The 20,357-nt window shown below is 36.9% G+C and overlaps 1 protein-coding gene across 8 annotated transcripts in view; it reads right to left on the reverse strand.

The window, feature by feature from the left end:
* Positions 1-20,357, reverse strand: part of LOC117407140 (serine/threonine-protein kinase DCLK1) — a 95,036-nt gene that overhangs the window by 14,952 nt on the left and 59,727 nt on the right. For 2 of the 8 annotated variants that reach the window (XM_034011824.3, XM_034011828.3), the window contains exons 1-10: positions 18,258-18,411; positions 16,798-16,892; positions 4,873-4,960; positions 4,423-4,534; positions 3,764-3,821; positions 3,415-3,534; positions 2,160-2,306; positions 964-1,097; positions 789-866; positions 70-166 (exon numbers count right to left, since the gene is read on the reverse strand). In XM_034011824.3, the coding sequence (XP_033867715.2) occupies positions 70-166; positions 789-866; positions 964-1,097; positions 2,160-2,306; positions 3,415-3,534; positions 3,764-3,821; positions 4,423-4,534; positions 4,873-4,960; positions 16,798-16,892; positions 18,258-18,276 (948 nt within the window). In that variant the 5' untranslated portion in view covers positions 18,277-18,411. Of the gene's footprint in view, positions 1-69; positions 167-788; positions 867-963; positions 1,098-2,159; positions 2,307-3,414; positions 3,535-3,763; positions 3,822-4,422; positions 4,535-4,872; positions 4,961-9,649; positions 13,446-14,423; positions 16,077-16,797; positions 16,893-18,257; positions 18,424-20,357 lie in introns of those variants that run through there. The other 6 variants (XM_034011823.3, XM_034011821.3, XM_034011822.3 and 3 more) reach the window with 5 other exon arrangements.

Below are 20,357 nucleotides of genomic sequence, written 5' to 3' on the forward strand. Positions count from 1 at the left end.
CAATAACATTTTCTATACAGTACAACGTGGTGAGGTAACAAGGCAGTAAAATGAATGTAGTAAACCCACCTTGGCAGAGTCTGAAATGTGGTCCCAGTATGGAGAGGGGAAATCCAGCTGCCCCATTAAAATCTGGTCAAAGAGGACTTCCTGATCCTCACTGCTTCTGTATAGCAATTGCACAAAATATGCAGCATTTGTTAATAGGTCATTATTATTATTATTATTATTATTATTATTATTATTATTATTATTATTGTAAAATGTGTTACATACCATAAAAACACATATTAAACCAAACCCACACCCACAATCTGACAGTATTTATTTAATGTAACCTATTGCAACATAACACCATGGTATTGTATTAAAAAGTTACTATGTCCAAAATACTGCATTAGTGCATATTAAACAGTGGTGACTGATTTAATACAGAACTTATTGACTCAATCAGACAGAAGTCCATTTTAATTTATATCCACACTGTACTGCCATCATCCACTAGATGGAGACATGTGGCATTGTCCAGCAATAAATACACAGATCATTAAAAAAAAATCTGAGCAGAAAATATAAATGATATTGCTTAAATCAGTATGTTCTTGTTTAAAGCCTGCCATTCATTAATGTACTGCACACTGTGTGATTTCAACAGAAGTAGAGTATAGTTTATTGGGCTCTATTCCCAAAGCTTTAACTTGTGACTTACTTAAAGTGTCTATTTCGACATTGGGATTACTGTACTGAATAAATAAGATAACTGTGCTAAAAGAAGGCTTGGTACATACCCCCGAAATGGAGGGAAGCCACAGAGCAGGATGTATGAGATCACGCCTGCAGCCCAGAGGTCCACCTTCAGGCCGTATCTAACAGGACGAGACAACCGGGAGTTTTGAGAAGGAGGCTGTTTTTCACATTATGATTCACGGTGTGGCGCTATCTCTTAAAGCTTTCCTCACTTACCCAGTCTCTGCAATGATCTCTGGTGCTACATATGTTGGGGTTCCACAAACTGTGTACAGAGGTCCATCGACGACTGTGGCTAGGCCAAAATCACCAAGCTTTAGGGATTTGCTACCGTCTTGGTGTTCATAAACCTGGAATGCAGAACCAGAACGCTCAGGGGGAGGAAAAAACAAACCCCCAAGGAAATGCTAGCAGCAAGTTTTTTTTTAGAAACCTTGCTCAGTTTAACATCAAATAACTATAGACATATATCATTTTAATTGGTAGGCTCTTTTGAACCGCCACTGTAGCTGCAAACAAGCTTGATTATTTTGTACTGTGGTTAAGATACTTGCTTGCTAGTCTGCCTATTAGGGAAGGTTATAAAGTTGCTAGCTGTCTGTCACCCTGAGATAATGCTGTACTTTATTCTCATTTCCATATGTTTGTAGAGGTTTCGCAAAAGGAATGGTTGGTTGCAAGTAATGCTTGTGTCATGGTAAAGGGTAAGGTAGGAGGAAGATACTGCTTTAATTAAACAAAAAGTACAATTTGGTGGTAATCAGGTAGAGGGCGCTAGACCTGGTTTTGCTGCTGCTAGATGCTAGAAGGTTCTGTTATGCAACCACTGCACTGTATAAAGCGTTTTTTTTTTTTTTTTTTTTTTTTTTTTTTTGCCAGCCTGTGGTTTGAAAAATGTAATGTGGGGACAAAATATTACACAAAATTACTTCCAGTAATGTGAATTAAAAATTACTGTTGCTAAGGAGACAGTGAATAAGCACAAACTCGCGGCTGCCAGCTACACAGAGCATTTCAAATAGGAAATAGGCAGCTCTGGGTTTGCAGCTGGCATCAAACTTGCTCACCCAGCACAGCGGAACAGACAAAGCTGAATAAAAATGATACTGTTGTGCAATAATGCAGTTTATTTCCTGGGAGAAGACAAATTCCTGGGAGAAGACAAATTGCTTGCAGTCCAGCTGGCAATAAAATAAACCATTTGTTTAACAATTGGCTCTAACTTTTTTTTTTAATAAGCAACCCATTTCCCTGAAGCAATTTGTTCTACATGGTTGGTGGTGGTAGCTCATCTTAGCCTACAAAAGAAGCGTCACATGTCTACTTTATGAAAGATGCTTCCAATTCTTGTACTGTTAAATGTGGCCACTCTAGACAAAAGCAATCTACATGTATAGAGACCTTGCACTTACCAGAAGGTTTTCAGGTTTGATGTCTCTGTGGACGATGTTAAGGCTATGCAGGTATTTGATAGCGCAGACTAGATTGTACAGCATCCCACTGGCATCTCGCTCTGTGTATTTGTTAGTGGAAGTAATGGCATCAAAGAGATCGCCCCCCTGAGGAAAGAGAGACATCAAATCAACTCCCTCAACTGTGACGAGAACTGCAGACCTAAAGGTGATATGATCTGTCTTCATGTGCATCTACAGCTATGGCCAAAAGTTTTGCATCACCCTTTAGAATGAACACATTTTGCTTCAGAAAGTTGAATGAAATGTGCTGAATAACATTACATTAACAGATTGAATTACATACCGCTTTGTAGTTTTCCATATACCGTACTGACAAATCATTTTAAAAAGTGACATTTCGAAATCTAACATGAAATACTGTACTACTATTATGGCTTCTGGTAGACTTTTACGATATAATTTGGTAGTTTGTTTGATTACATGATGTTAAAAAAAAAAAATCTCAATTATGTTCATGTAGTTTTTTAAATGTATGTCTCGATACTAAAATTCTAATTTCTAACATGATAAAGGGGACATGTGTATAATTATTTAAGCCTGTGAAATAGTGGAAACTGCAGCTTGGTTTGTCTGTATTGCAATATATTATTCAAATACGTTAAGGACCAATGGCAAGTATACTGTCCAAAACATTCACTTGAGACCTCCTATTTTGCTTTCTCTAGGCTGTAATACATTCATTTTTCTTGTGACTAAACTTAAAGATCATGGCCTAAAAAAAGATTTGTCCTCAACGAGTTAAAGGGACTGATGATTCACATTAAAAACGCCCAGCTTTCCCCAATAAGAACATGGCATTCTCAAGCCAGTAACGCTGCTATAATCATGGGGAATGTGTCAGGAACCCTCAAGGGATGCTTCCATGACATTAGGCCCAAATGTCTGGAAATGCTTGTTTTTTTATTTTAAAATCGGCAGTTATTCCCCAAGATTTGTAAAATGGATAAAGATAAATTGATACAAAGAAAATGTTGTTGGCATCATATAGTACTGTCTTTTAGGACAGGTTCCTAAATTATTGACCAACTGCTTCCAAATTTGCATAGGGCAGTACAATAGGAAATAGATCTTTTGTAGGATATTAGTTGGCATTAGGCTGCTTGAAACTAACTTTCATGATCCTAACTATTTTTAGGACGACCAATAAGGTAAATACTAATGCAAAATGAATGGTGTGTTATGGAATACGCACCTTGACAAGTTCCATGACGAGGTAAAGCTCAGTATATGTGTCCATTTCCTCAATTAATAGAACAATATTTGGATGTTTTACCCTTCTGAGAATAGAAACTTCATTTTGTATCATGTGTTCCTGTCACAAACCAGAAATAACAATTTTAGAATAAGGGACTTGTCTAAACCTGTCACATACAATGAATGAAACTCATTGGGTAGCACTACAGGACCAGTTACCATGGTTACAATATTGAACAAAGGGTTAAATTACAGGTTTGAAACAAGTACACATTTAACCAATAAAACAAATGTGCTATAGCCTAATGGATACAGAGTGCATTTTAATAATGACTTAATCGACTTACTTTTCCTCTGCACTTGCTTTTGTTGATAATTTTCAAAGCATATTCTCTGCCAGTTGACCTGTTAAACAAATTAAATAAATGATATGTAAAAAAAAAATACATTATATCTATTTGAACTTTTTAATAAATCTACCATATTAACATTAAATGTAATTAAACAATGAATCATAAATATCTAAGGATTAGGGGACATGGCAGGGGTTGAAAGACAGCTGTTTACCTCAGACCCTTGGCCAAGGTAAATTGAGAGAGAAAATGACATCAGTGCAAGCATGTATCATCTCGAGTTATCAAAGAGGCTTAAACAGAAGGCACAGAACAGAAGTTTCCAAACCTCACTGAGCAGTTTTATGGAACGCAGTCGGAGCAGGAACCATTTTATTACAATCACAGTCACAAAAATCCAGTTCCTGGTTTTAAAAACTACTTACTTTGATGGCATCAGTTGTTAGATTTTTTTACATTTTTTGTATTAAATTTCTAGAAGACATCCCTACAGTGTTTCTTGCAGAGAAGGGTAATAAAGAATAGCATGATTAAAAGTTGGTCCCACCAAAGTAGGCTTGAATTACAGGGGTGATCAGTATCTGGGAAGAAAATGTTGTACCTCCTCAGAACTTCTCACTTACACAGGCCATCCATTTTCCTTTCAAACTCACCTCTCTACACATTCCCGTACTATTGCGAAATTGCCATCTCCTATTGTCCTTCCCACCTTGTATCTCTCTGCAATTGAGGCTGGAACTTGGGGACCTTCCTCCATCACTTCTACTAGACAAAGCACAGATAATGTTAAGATTCTATGCCCTACATTTGATCCATTTCCACATAAGGGTTAAAGTTAGTCTGCAATCTATACTTTGCAATACATATTTCTCTCTCTCTTTTTTCTTTAGATATATTCTGACTTTTCCGCATGGAGAACAATGACCGGTCAGTCGCTTGTAGCAAGTTTTTTTTTTTTTTTTTATCTGATCTTGAACATCAATATCACCTCATTGTTACTCTCCCCTATGACTTGAAACGGACATCATACAGGTATCCTAGATGATACAGTTTATACGATCAGGGGAAAAGAAAGACTGCAGATGCATATCTGGTTGCCTTACCTTCACTCCCTGGTCCATCGTTTTCATCCATTGAGCTACAGACCTTTGTAGACGCTAAAGATACTGAGGAACCGCTGTGCTGAGAACTCTGGAAAGAGGCAGAAAGAGGCAGATTTTAATTGGTGGTCAAAAAAACATTCTTTCCAAGACCCATCACTTATTTAGTTTTAAAGTCGCAGTATTATGGTTGATTCATTCTATATCATGTCACACCTTCCTGTATCATTGCTGAGTTTAACTTTTCAGTTTTTCCAGTTCCATTCCATGTTGGTCCACACATATTTGAGAGCCCAATCCTTCCACTTAAGGCATACTCTGACATCCCAGTTTACTAAAACTGTGGGACAGGTGAACGACCATGAGTTAAATATTTCTTTTGAAATGTACAAAAGAAATATTTTCAATAAAAAAAAAAAAAACAGTTTCTGCAAACTTTAATTGCAACCCAAAGATGAGTTCTTACTGGAATTTAAACACAATCCTACTCAAAAAGATGCAATGTCTTTGATTTGGGAGGCGTTTTTTAATTTTCTCTGTGTATGCTGGGTATTAAGACATCTTGGTGTTGTTCAAAGTCAGAGACAAGCCTTTGAAGTGACATCCATCACTAAGCAAGAAGGGTTTTTTTTTAAGGGACCTTCCTCTCTCAATGAGAAGCTTAAGACAATTTCTACAGTAACAGGTTAGGCTTTTTGTTTCTTTCTAACAGTGCAGTGTGTTCTGTAGGATTATGTCCTCTGTGACCCACTTTCAATAGGGGTTAAATAATACTCATGATTTTAAACATGGTGTCTGATCCCTAAAACTAAACAAGAACAGTGTTTGACATCTGAATATCATGTGCTGATTACAGGCTATTATTTGACAGAATAATTGCATGCTTTATTTTATTTTTTAGGGTTTTTTTTACATTATTCAGTATTTTTTTTTTACATTATTCAGTATCTGAAGTAGCTCTCTTGGTTTTAAAACACTTTAAACTAAAATGTCTGAGCTGAAAGATATTTTCAGCTTCATAAGTTTAGGGATATGTAGTGTGACAGCAGTGGCTTTCCAAATGTAGGCTTGGATATTATTGAAAACCAGTATGTGATAATTGATTTATGGCTGCTATTTTTATGTCTTGTTATCTAGAAATCAGCCACCCACTATCACATGACCTTCAACATGTGCTATGATTTTGTACTGGAAGTTTTGTTTAGGGTCATTGGTAAAATTTTTACACAACGCTGTCAGGAATTGTCTTTGAAATATGTTTACAGGTATGATATTACAGTAAATCTGCAGACAAGTGATGTTTTTTAAGGTAGTGTGGATCATTAAGAACCAAACATGGAATTAAAAAATAGATAACTTTATATCTTCTGAAGGGCTTTATTTACTGAGTCAAAAAATACAAAATATGCCCTTCAAACAATCATCTTCTGAGACTGAACTGCAGGTGCTGTCAGAAATTTTAAATAAAGGTTAACTTTTAGATTGTTAAAACTGCCATTACAGGCTGTTGCCTAGCAACATGAACAGGAAAGGAAAATGACCCCTATTTGAACTTTTGCTATCAGTTATCCAGATAAGATTTAATTAGGCAGTGTATGACTATCACTGTAAAACAATAAGTATGTTTTTTTGTTTTTGTTTTTGTTTTTTGTTTTTTTTCTGTTGTATAATTATACAAGTACTGTTTTATTGTTTATCATTGCTTTCATTCCTCAGATACAAGATTCAAGTACATCCAGGCTCTTCGGGGACTCAGAGCATTCTTTGAAGCTAGTGCAAAACCATATTACATAACAAACTTTAGGAAACAAAGTTTTAGCATCTGTAAAAATGCTTTCACTGGGGACCAACTGCTTTCGTTATTAAATCAGGAGTAACGTCAATGAAGTAAGGTAGACCTGCAGTATACAGGGGAATTTGAAACAGGAACATTAACTACAGGTTAACTACAGTACTGAACACACAAATATTCACAAATATCCTAATAAGGGGCTCCCGAGTGGTGCATCCAGTAAAGGCACTCTCCGTGGAGTGCAGTATGTGCCCTATAGCCTGGAGATCGCAGGTTCAAATCCAGGCTATGTCACTGCCAACCGTGACCTGGGGTTCCTAGGGGGCGGTGCACAATTGGCCGAGTGCCACCCGGGTAGGGAGGGCTTAGGTCGGCAGGGGAATCCACGGCGCAACAGCAACCCCTGTGGCCAATAGGGCCCCAGCAGTTCTGCAGTGGAGCCATCGATCTGTGTTGTCCTCCGACACTATAGATCTGGTGGCCTCGCTGTGGATCCGCAGTGTGAAAAATGACGGATTGGCAGGAGCACGTTTCGGAGGACATGTGTTCCAGCCTCCGTTTCCTGGGTCGCCAGGGAGTTGCAGCAGTGAGCCGGGATACAAATAACAATTGGGCATTCCAAATTGTGGAGAAAACCAGTGTAAATTAAATACATATATATATATATATATATATATATATATATATATATATATATATATATATATATATATATATATATATATATATAAATAAATTAGCATGTGGTATTTGTGCCTTTTTTTAAATATTTTTTTAACTCACCTGTATGTATTAGCTGGTTTTAAGTAGGCCGTGTATCATATTACATTCTCTCTTGTCTTTAACAAGGAGATCAGTTCATACTCTGCATCTATAAGGTTAAACAAACCCTGCACCGATATCCTGTCAAGCCCCAGGACCTTTTTTTTTATTGTCCAGAACCTGGTGGAAATTGTTCTTGATGAAGCATGCTCTTCAAATGATTGTCCTCACCCCTTTACTGCAAGAACTCAGGGAGAATGATTGATTCTCAATGTAGAGTGGGCAAATGTGACTCAAAAGAGGGTCATTGTCAAAGATGTTTACCCCAGTGTGCAATTTGAACCAATTCTTTGAAACACCTTCAATAAACAGGTGTCAACCCTTACATAATGATCTTCAATGGAAATTCTGTGGCACTACAATGTCAGTGCAACAGTTCCCTATTAGGGGTAATAATACCACATGTGGTACCGTTTGGCACTGCGTCAGAACCTGCAATACTTGGTTTTAAATGTATATTTTTTTCATACTAAACTGTTGAAAAGACTGAGAACCTGCCAAATTCTGGACTATGGTAAATGTGGAGAATTCTAGAATTAAGGCCACAGCATCGAATTTCTTGAGAATGTGTGGGCCAATGCACAATGGATTTACATATGCTTTTTATTTGACAGATAGAATGCAGATGATTAAGTGCAACATTTTTTCTACCAAACAAATCTGGTGTATTATATTACATAATTTCATGTCCTTGCTCTAGTTCAAATTCATTGGGGGAGGTAAAATATTGTTTCCATGGAAACCATTTGATCCTGCAATTCTAGTACTATCTCTACACATGAGAACGCAGGTTCGGTTAGGTTTGATAGCACTTTCATTGCAGAATATTTATTCCAAAAAAATGGGGACTGTAATTGGACTGTACCTGCTTGCCTTTCAATGTCAGGTGTGACCATTTTGGATCCAGAATGTGAATCTGGCTTGTTTTACATTTTTTGCATGAAATTGATCATGTTATGCTACATTCAGCTCATAGGTAAATAATATTCTGTAAATTAGAGAAACAATATTCAATGACAGGATATTAACATAAACTCCACAATCACCAAAGCTATTATAGTACCTAGGTCATGAGGCACTGAATAGTTCTGACCCAGTCAGAGAGTGATTGCAATGCAAAAGGTGATGCTGCAAAACTTTAATCAAGCAGGCAATTACTAACACATTTGCTATCAGTCACTAAGCAAAGCTTAGCATGGACCTTGAACTTTGCTCAACTGAGGCTTGTGGCACCTTGGCAGACAATGCAGTGATTTACTCCTGTCCCACAATTGAGGATTTCTGATTTCACTTGAACTGTATCAATAATCTCCACAAATTAAAATGCAGAAATAAGTCAATTGGTTTGTTGAATTTTTAGGTAGCTAAAGAAATCATGAACTGATTTATGTACGTCCTTCCATTCCTTTATACTGTACATATGAAATATATGAATGATTCTGTGCTTGAATGAAAGTGGTCTTTGAGGCATTCACAAAGCTCAGGGAGGGTCTCATGAGATCACTTTGTTCTTTACTACAACATTTCTGTCAGAAAAAGGCCTGCGCTTTCATCAAATAAATGACAGGATTGTGTGGGAAATGAAACCAAATCATGTCTCATGGGAAAAAAAACAATGTAGCACAATTAAAGAAGGAGAGAGATAATGGCAATTTACAGTTTATTTTCAGAAATGAGAAAAACACCAGTTTGTTTTTTTAAGAAACTTAGGAAATCGGTGAAAAATAGCCTTTACATGTAATACTGCACTTCAGTTTTTTTGTATTTTGTTTTTTGTAACCACCAACAACCTGCTTTGACCGGCTTTGAAGATGGCCTTCTATTCTCCATGACTACTATACCCAGACACAAGCTCTTCTAGAACTTGATGACACCAAATGGAGCTGATGGAGTGGGTGTTACACATTTGAAGTATCATAAGTAGGTGAATATTTAAGATGGGTGCAGCAAGGGAAGGAAATATGAGCTGGGATTTAAAGTGGTTTTCCTGGAAAAATTTAACCAAAAGGACAACTTCGTATTAAAACAGACAACAGGCAGACTATTGGAAAACAGACTAATATAGAAGGAGATATAGAAATGTGTAATTTAGGAACATAGTTGGAAGGGATAACAACTGACTCACTAAGTATAAAGAAATAAATGAATCCAAATACCAAGGAACACTGGATTTGTTGCATTTTAATAAACAAACTTTGGTAAATTATTTAGCGTTTATTACACAACAGCTCAGTGTAAAACCTAAACATTTCCTAAACATTTATGGTAAAAAAAAATGAAATGACAATGTAAAATATGTACACCAAATGACACAATGAAATGTATATAATATGAAATGCATTTTTTTTTTATCACCGCTAAATTAATTTTAAAAGTTCTGAAATAGAAAGATAAAAAGAATGCAACGTACTGTATCAATTTAACTGGGCAGATACTTGAAACCAATCCTGCATTTATTTCAAATTAAAGTAAATATCTGGGTCACATTGTACTCCACGCAGCAAAGATTCAGGACAGCCTTCAACTGTGCCCAGCAACATTCAGTTTAGAGTTGTTCAATATTCAAATAATGTTGAAACCCTAAGCCTAAGACACATTTTCTTCACAGTGTTGTTATAGAGTTGCCAGAAGCTGTAATTGTTGTTTGTTGACAGCATTATAAAGGAATGCTATCTAAAACTAAAACTAAGATATACTATTTATTACCTGGTAGTTATTTTTTGCTAAATCTTGCTTTATTTTCTTCCATTTTAAAACAACATGTAGAATATAGTAAGTGAGCATGTGAATCAATTACTTGTAAGCTCAGCTTTACTGAGACAGTACATTTTTCCAGATATTTACCTGCCTAAAAACAAGCATCAAAATACAAACAGTGTATCAGAAAATTATAACAATAAACACCGATTATAAATAAAAGCTACAGGTTTTAGGCCTGCAGTCATTATGTATGTCATTTTTTCTCACAGCGACACATGTCCCAACTTAAAATGGCAGACTAATCAATAAATCAGCAGTGTGGAGTAGTGGTTAGGGCTCTGGACTCTTGACCGGAGGGTTGTGGGTTCAATCCCCAGTGGGGGACACTGCTGTTGTACCCTTGAGCAAGGTACTTTACCTAGATTGCTCCAGTAAAAACCAACTGTATAAATGGGTAATTGTATGTAAAAGAATGTGATATCTGTATAATGTATAATGTGATATCTTGTAACAATTGTAAGTCGCCCTGGATAAGGGCGTCTGCTAAGAAATAAATAATAATAATAATAATAATAATAAATGAATTACAATTAAAATGGAGAACATCATTATTGAGTCATGTGCGAACCATAAAGAAAATAGGGCAACACATTGACACAAAACAGCAAACAATTCAAACATTGGACCCAAGTTCAAGTTACCTTACAATAGGAGCAGGATAGTCAAACAAAGAATGAGGCATTTAAAATCGTGTCTATATTCAAAAATGTTTCAGAGGCCAAGTACAGAGCACAAAGGAAAATGGAATATGTAGAGAATATAGCTGACAGAAATGTACCATATGAGATGTATAACATTGTATAGAGTCTAAGCTTAAAACGGCTATTACATTAAATCCCAACTCGGCATGCAGTGCTGGAATCCCTAAAAAATTTTTCAATGGCAATGGAATGACACTACAATGGCAATGCAATACTTCTATGGTACCACAGTCAAACAGTTTTATTTTATATTATCACAATGGGATGAAACACCAACACACACCTGTAATCTATTGCAGTACCATGGTAATCTAGTATTACCAGTGTGCTTCTGTATCAGGTCCAAATCCATTGGGTTGCTATTGCAGTTTAAAGCTGAAGCCTTATTCTGCTCAATGGTAAATTATAGGCTCTACTTTTAAAGTTCTCCGCCTTGGCACCTCAGTTCATTTAGGAAACTTTAATCAATCACATTTGAAATTAAAAATGAACAAATTCACAAGTTTAAAGAAACTGTTGTTTTAGAAGCATGTCATGCTGTGAACCCAACTGAAAACCTTTAAGATAACTATGGTATACTCTTATATAGTCATCCTATTGTATATTAATCATAATAGGATACTGTATTATACATCTTATTGCTACCCGATTCATAGCTCTACTATAGTAGTCATACACCAAAATACTATGCAATATAAGAAGATGCCATATATATAATTGTCGATGCAGAAAATGAAAGCAGCAAACTAAGAAATCCGGAATGATAAATAATGAAGATGTTTGAAGACATTTCGAATGTGTTCAGCAAGCCCAGGGTTGTGTTGTTTTTTTTTTGTTTGTTTTTTTTTTTAATTTAGTCGCCGCCAATTATTTTTACCCCGGTTTTCACCCCAATTTAGCATGCCCAATTATTATCTGTATCCCCGGCTCACCGCCGACTCAGGAAACGGAGGCTGAAACACGCGTCCTCCGAAACGTGCTCCTTCCAAGCCGTCATTTTTCGCACTGCAGATCCACAGCAATGCTACCAGACCTATAGTGCCGGAGGACAACACAGATCTGCCGGCTCCGCTGCAGAGCCACAGGTGCCCTATCGGCCACAGGGGTCGCTGATGCGCGGTGAGCCGTGGATTCCCCTGCCGACCTAAGCCCTCCCTACCCGGGCAGCGCTCAGCCAATTGTGCGCCGCCCCCTAGGAACTCTCGGTCACGGTCAGCTGTGACATAGCCTGGATTCGAACCAGCGATCTCCAGGCTATAGGGCACATCCTGCGAGGAGCACCTTTACTGGATGCGCCACTCGGGAGCCCAGGGTTGTGTTGTTTATTGTTACTGTGTGCAGTGATGTATCCTGGGTATTGGAAGGTATAATACATGCACTTGGGGGGGTAATGCATTGTCTGCAGGGGTTGAGGGAATGTATTCAGTTCACTTAGGCACTTGCTGTCACCGTTTTCAGTGTGCTGCTTTTACCAATAATGAATGTTTAATAAACAAGACAAACAAAGGGACATCTTGAGAAGATAGCACAGCATGCAAGCCAACATGGAGACAGGAGGCAAATGAATGCATACCAGGAAAAGAACAAATTCAAGGGACTTTCTTTGACAATGAATAAATCATGCAAGCAAAATGGCAAGTTTACAAAATAAATTTGACCAGACTTTAAAATGGTGATGCAAATCTTACAAACAAACTGCAGGTAAATGAATGGTAATTTATAGCTTAATTTATAGTGTTTTTCACTATCCTTGCTCAAAAATGCAATACAGATTGCTCGCTACTCTGCAGTAGTTTCATTAATCATTACAGAATAAAAGTACTTTTGGGTGAAGTTTAAATACTTTGTTTTAGATCAGATTTTGAAAGTCCAATTGTGTTTTTTTTTAATTTCCTCATCACCACGAGAACTACATATGTCAAGCTGTATTTAAAGATAATGAATTCTCCTGAAAAGGTAATGTGGGCTTCTGCATCTCCCATCAAGCTAATTCTAATTGTATGAATACAGTGACAAAAAGAAAAGTTATGAAACCTGTTACAGTTAAAGGTCATTAATGAGAAATGAAAAGGTTGGATAGTGTTAATGATTTCATAAAGATGTGTGAAATGTATCATGACTAAAGTATGAAATTGAATAAAGAAATCATATTTGAGTGTGTTCATTATACAGTACCAAAGAAATGTGGTGTTGAAAATCAAACTATTCAGAATAGCAAAATTACTGTTAGTAGGAAATTAAACTTAACTTAATGATAAAAGCCATTACTCTACAAGTTTTAATATTACCATTAGCACAGAATAACAAGCACAGCATCCATACAGGTATTATAGCCTTGCTGGTCAGTGTACATTGAAAACTAATACAGGTTAGAGCTGTTAGCCTTATAGCATATCAACAATTCGTCATTAAACAAACCATCAACACTACATTTTATTTTATTTTTATGTGGAGTCTCCTATTGAATCCAAACCATCCGAAGAAAGAGGGAGATACAGGTCCTGTAAGATGAAATGCAGTACTTTTGTTCACTCTTTTTCTGTCTCATTGAAATGATAACTTCTATGTTACTATGGTTTTAAAAAAATCTACTTGGTTGGTGACATTTTCTTAAATAAACCAAGTGCCTAAATATAGGTTGTTTATCAAACCTTTGTTAGTCTATAGCTGATACAGTATTAGAAGATTACAAGCAGTAATACATATGCATACTTGTACTTAGGCAATAACATCTGTAAGCATCATTAATTACTACAGTGGGTATATTAGTATCTGGAGGCTAAATGTTAGATGTTTGCAATGAAGGTAGACTTTTATCCATTTACTGTATGTCAGCATAAGGTCTAATTGGTTAGTATTCTCCATTAGGTTTGTATTTCTCTGTGGCTAGTACACATACTTATTCTAGCTTTGTAACTGCAAGACTACCCATCATGATAATAATTTACACTGAAAAGCGATTATGTCCAATTGTTGTCAGATAGATGTTATTGTACTTGTGGCAGGGCAGAAGAAAAGCCTTACACATAATTAGAGGGGGCAGTTCAAAACCCTACATGTAAATAAATGTGTTGTGTTAAATGTATTAGTATTTAAAAGATATGTATTGTTTAGTTTAAGTGTGGTCTGGCAGAGGCATTGTTAGCAGCTTGTCTCTGTGAGACTGTGTGGTCGACCACACTGATATTAAAAACCCCCATGCAGAATGTGACCATCACCAGGTTAATTGATTCATGTATTGCTAATCTGGAGATGGTCACCGGTATATAAACCAGCAGCTTTTGCTGGTCAAGGAGGCGGAACGTGAATGAGAGCGACAAAAATGAAACAGAAAGTCAAAAAATAAAGTCAGTAAAAGGAATATAGAATCAGTGAAGGCAACTGCCCAGCCTGACCTGTGTTTTTATGTTATGTGGTGCAAGATTTATTTTTGTTCAACCTTTTATTTTGCTCTGTGAGCAGAGTTTTTGTTTAAAATGATTTTGTTTAAATAAAATCGGCGCACCAGCGCTTTCACCTGCAAATACCTGTGTCTGTCAGTTTTCTGGTCAGCCGTCCTGCTACAGTACTATATATTTGTTATAATTCCTTTGGAATAATCAGCACTAAAAGTATGAGGATTTGATTTTAGCTTATAGCATAAGGAATACATGTACACCGTACTTCAAATAGCACAGCTGTATTTCCAGAGAAAGTTTCTGATGACATGATAAACCATGTGGGTGAAGCTAGATGGAACTGAAGAAGAAGAAGAAGAAAAAGAAGAAGAAGAAGAAGAAGAAGAAGAAGAAGAAGAAGAAGAATTCTGACTATACCTTTCCTTCCTCATTAAAGTACACTGCTATGTGGCCACTGTAATGAAGCAGGTGTAGAACTCCTACTCTGACCTTTATTTCCAATCCATTGCCAAACAGCATCATTGTTTGGAAAGGAGGTAGGCAGCGATTGCTGCAAGCTCTTCACTGATAATGAGGTGAGTAACAATGTAGGAGAGCGCTTTGTGTCTGGGCCGCCCACACCAGCGCTGCTGATAGAATCAATGAATGGCAGGATACACATGGCAGAGTGGTGGGAGGCATCTCTCTCTCTCTCTCTCTCTCTCTCTCTCTCTCTCTCTCTCTCTCTCTCGCTCTCTCTCTCTCTCTCTCTCGCTCTCTCTCTCTCTCTCTGACTGCTGACAACAATACCTGTGTGGGGGTTGCAAGATTGGCATGTCCATATGACTCACACACAGTACCTGAAATGTCTCTGCCTGTTAGATGTTTGCAAAATGTCAGTGTGTCGCATATATTAAACCTCAATTTTCCTTCAATATCTATGTGATTGAACTTGTAATATACTATACAGTACTAATCAGCAGTGATGCTAGCTTTTGCTAGTTGCTAGATTACTTTACCTGTTGCAGCTTTGTGTTTACAGCTACTGGGGATTATTTCATTATTTAACAATAATGAAGTGACTATTTTTTTAGCAATTGTCATAATTAATTCAACCCAATTGCTGCCTGTATCCCAATGTACTTTAGGAATGCCTGTGCTATAAAACAACACAATCCTGTTCAAAAGTTTCTCCTTAAAACATACTTGTTATGTAAACATAATACTACAAAGACACACAAGGAATGCTGTGTTTATTTCACACATACTTTGGTATTGTACATGCAGTAACTTAAAAAACAACATACATTGAGCCATTTAAACCATGCTTAGTGGATCCATTGATTTTCCTGAATTAAATTCGGAATATTTTTTAGCAGTTTGCTTGTCTCAGGGGCTTTAACTCATTGTTGAAGTCTATTTTTTAAGTCTGTTATATAAAGTTTGATATTCATGAAAGTTTTAAAGACTGCTGTTGGTTTCTTTAACAGCAGTCTAGAAACCTTTAAATGCAAATACAACTGTATTTAATCTAACAAAACAACATTCTTTAAACAACTCAGGTTTTGTGAATAGGGCCTGATAGTTCTAGAAAGTTGAAAAATGAAAACTGTTTAAACATACTGTAAGTACAGTAGTATATATCACATTGAACTAGCACTGTGTTGTCTAAATGTCTTCATGAATTCTTAAGTCTTCACAATTCTAATATCTGTGTTCCAGGTTCTGAAATTTATGCTCCAGGTTTCATGGATTCTGAGGACATAGAAGGCAACTGATTTAGAAGAACCTCACTCACTACTGGATATAGTTACACAGAGAAGGGGCATCTACAGTATGTTGATCCTGCAAAAACTCAAGAATCTTTCCTTAACCCTGAGTGCACGCTACTTCTTTTTCTTTTCAATTTACCAGGCCTACTTCAAAGCATGAGCAAATACAATTTTCAAATAAAATTTCTAGTAGATTTACTCAACTTTATCCACTTCCAATGTAAAATTCTACTTTGCTTTTGCATTTATTTATATTGTTATATAACTAAATGCATACGCTCTTTTGATTTGATTATACAGACATTATTATACATACATTCCATCTCTACTAGTCTCGGTTTCCACAATACCAGTGGCAGTAAAGTCGAAATATGAAAATAAGTTTTTTTTTTAAAATGCAAAACTGGGTAATGTAGTACTGGCGACAGCTAACACTTTAAAATAGAAACCAATGGAGATGTAAAATTGTAAATGGAACAGTGAGGTAGTACAGGACAGATTAGCACTGAAGCGCTTGGCATTGTTAGAGCTCTCGTGAGCATACCAAGCATGTTAAGATTGTGATGCCACCCCCTGCTTTTGCAAGATTAATGCTATCATGACAATTCTAATACTTTCTCCAAAGAGAATCTGAAAGTTAACAACAGTACAATCTGCTCTAGGTTTTAAGGCGATTGTAAGACATGATTGAATATATCACTTACCCTGTGCTTGCGCAGGCTCCCGGGGCTGGTAGGTGATGGACTTGGGGACTTTCCAGACCGTGGGGTAGACAGCTGGCTGCCAGGAGTCCCATTGACTGGAAAAAGAAAGTCAAAGCAACTTATATCGTCCCAAATGATTTCATATCCAGAACACATTGCTGTCATTGTTATTAGATAGATCTGATCTGGAGAGAAAACACCCACATGCTTGTCTGCTGTACCTTAACAAACAATCTTCAACAGCAATGCAGAGACAATATTAATGCAATGGATGTGTACTATGGAGGAAGGACAGCACAAGGGCAGATATAATGGTATTAATGATTATTTTGCCATATCAATGGTATCACAATAGTACAAACCAGTACAGGTGTACTACCGTTTCACGATCACTGTGCAATATTTATTCTTAATCCATTGTGCATTATGGTCGTTACTGGTAGAGGTTTTTTCAGTGGAATACACTAGAATTAAAGTATAATGGTATCCCAATAGTTCTAAACCTCTGTCAGACACCTTTACAGAACATCTTCTGAACTAAACCCGTACCACACTCAAATATAGTTGTATTTATTTAGTAATGTATTTCTAATCAACTACAATAAAAAATATTGTCCAATTCCAACCAAATATAACTACATTACAAACTAGCACTTTCAAAATAAACTAATGAACACTTTACATAAAGACAGGACAGTCTAAATCTATCCGAGTAGGGGGTTACATTACTAAGAATAATGAGGAATTTGTCACTAAAAATAAAACTATTCCAGTGTTGTAAATCATTGGAAATGGCTATCCTAGCAGTCTGTTATACTGGACGTGTCTTCTAGTGGTTTCATTGTTAAGAATTGCTCTCCCTTGTGATGTATATTACACATTTGTGAAAGGACTCCCGGTATATCATAAACAAGTCTGACATCAATGGACTGCTCAGCAATGTTGAAGACAAATGTTTTTTTGTTTTTTTTTAACTACAGTTTCATTTCAGGGAATTCAAATTTCATTCACTTTAACGCTAGCTTTCAAACAGTGAAATCTGAGCCACAGCTTTAAAAATGTTGCAAGAACATCTTTCAGTCTGTCAATAGTAAACAGTGGTAGTTAATCTAGACTGCTGGAATGCTGTACAATTGAAATTAGGAGCCCCGATACAATTAAGTGGGTTCTATTGGTAGACACAGGCTCAATAATTTATTTCAGTAACTAGTTATTTCAAAACAATACCATGTATTGCTAATTATTAGATACAATTCAGGAAATACACAATGCAAGAAATGTCTCCAACATAAATTATTTGGAAGTAATAAATTATCACACACATAATCAACGCTAACACGCTTATCAAACAACTGATTTCAGAACATGATTGAACTGAATAATACATATCCATCAATGCATGATATATTATCCTAAGTATTCTTTTCTGTTTTATCTACAAGATTAATGTAAATGCTTACCTTCTATGTATTGTAACATGTGAGCAGTGAAACCAAATACAGTCCTATCAGCAAAGCCCTGATCCTTTTGAGCTGCCAGCAGTGCTAGTACAGAATAAGTGAATTGGCAGAGAGAGTGGAGCTGCCGGCTGTATGTAGTGAATGGTAGGCTGCTATCATAGGCAGAGGTTTTTTCTGCGTATGTTTGACGTGATAGGACCATCAGTGGGAGGTGCAGGTGCTGTCTTTGGGCTACATCAAAGGTGTCAAATAAATGTATTGCAGTTACTAGGGATTACTATGCAATGCAGCCCCCATTCCAATTAGAGGAAACAAAGCATTCTGAATAATTTTAAATGCATAACTGGGATTCATAATTAGGTGCAATGGGGGGACCAAATACCAAATGAGTCATGCAAAAATCAGGAAGACAGTCATCCATAAAAACTGAAAAATCTGAGCAAACTGTCTGAATGCATGAAGCCACCACCTAGTATAGCCCACTAAAAAATATTTTTGAATTACTTTTCTATAGTAAAGGAACAGATGTGTTATTTAAATACATATCGTACAAACACCTATATAATCCAGCCTCTTTGTTCATAACCCATTGATATACTGTGTAGATCACTCAATCTTCTGTGAGTGTGTAATGTTTTGTCTGTGAAATAAGACGTGTCTAATTGAAGCGTGGTTAGATTCTTGGCACATTCCATTCCCACTGTATAGAAATCAGTCCAATTAAAATAAATGTTTTTTGATAAAGTAAATAAACACACAGAAAATAAACTTTCTATACATATTTTCAATAAAATGTTCAATCATTTGTAGATACTAATGACTGGGTTGCTACAGTCTAAATCACAGGAACACTGTTTCTCACCATAAAGTTTTACTAACAGACAGATGCCGTCATATTCTGAAACGCAAGCTTATGCTAAAGTATGTCCCGAGGCAGAGCACGTTTTGAATAACAGCCTCACTAGACGCGCAGTACAATGACGGTCTCACATGGCGTCACCAGCCTTATAAAAGTTGATCAGTTAGACCAATTGGCTTAATGTTAAGTGACCTTCTACTGCTTTAAGATCGAAAGTTTTCAGTGCAAACCCCTGAACAGCAAACCTGTGGTCTTCCTCATCTGACCATATTTCTGTGCCCAGCAAGTGAGAGACACAAGTACCTAGTTGGATACGTGCAACAGCTAAACTGCCCTACAGCACCAACATTATCAAAAGCAGTGCTTCTGTATCCAAGACTGCACAAATTACTGATGTTTCACAAGGAGCAGTTTAATTCTTGAAAACGCTAATCTACATATAGATAGAAATAGGAGTATATGGGACGGGCAGGGTTGAAAGGTCAGATGTCAAAGCAAGATTAAAGCCAGTAAAGGCAGATTAAGAGTCTAATGAATATAACGAGCAGCAGAACCCAGAACCACTAATAATTATTACAAATACCATAAAAATAGCAAAGATATTTTAAAAAAAGCTATTTAAATGGCATTTGAAACTACTTACTCTTTAAAAGTGCATGTTCTACTTCTGGTTTTCTTTTTCAGTCACGACAATTTTGCGTTAAATAACTACCTTTATTAAAATACAAATTTTACAGATCTCCAAAAAACATTGAACCCAATGGTTGAAGAAAAATAATGTAGAATATAAATAGTTGGAGCACAGCCTCATCCTTCGAAGCCTCCCGGTGCTGCCTGCTAAAAAACTAAGAATAAAATAATAAATCTATGTGATGTGTTTATCCCGGTGAACAAAAAATATTAGGCAGAGGAGCATCGTATACCCCCCTCTCCCCTCCCTCTGGATGAGGCTGGGAGTGAGGTGGTGGTGGTTGGGAAGTGAGGTGGTGGTGGTTGGGGAGTGAGGTGGTGGTGGTGGTTGGGGAGTGAGGTGGTGGTGGTTGGGCAGTGAGGTGGTGGTGGTTGGGGAGTGAGGTGATGGTGGTTGGGCAGTGAGGTGGTGGTGGTTGGGGAGTGAGGTGGTGGTGGTTGGGAAGTGAGGTGGTGGTGGTTTGGGAGTGAGGTGGTGGTGGTTGGGGAGTGAGGTGGTGGTGGTTGGGCAGTGAGGTGGTGGTGGTTGGGGAGTGAGGTGGTAATTCGAA

The sequence above is a fragment of the Acipenser ruthenus genome, chromosome 8 (assembly GCF_902713425.1).
Source record: "Acipenser ruthenus chromosome 8, fAciRut3.2 maternal haplotype, whole genome shotgun sequence".
In the NCBI taxonomy this organism is placed as follows: Eukaryota; Metazoa; Chordata; class Actinopteri; order Acipenseriformes; family Acipenseridae; genus Acipenser; species Acipenser ruthenus.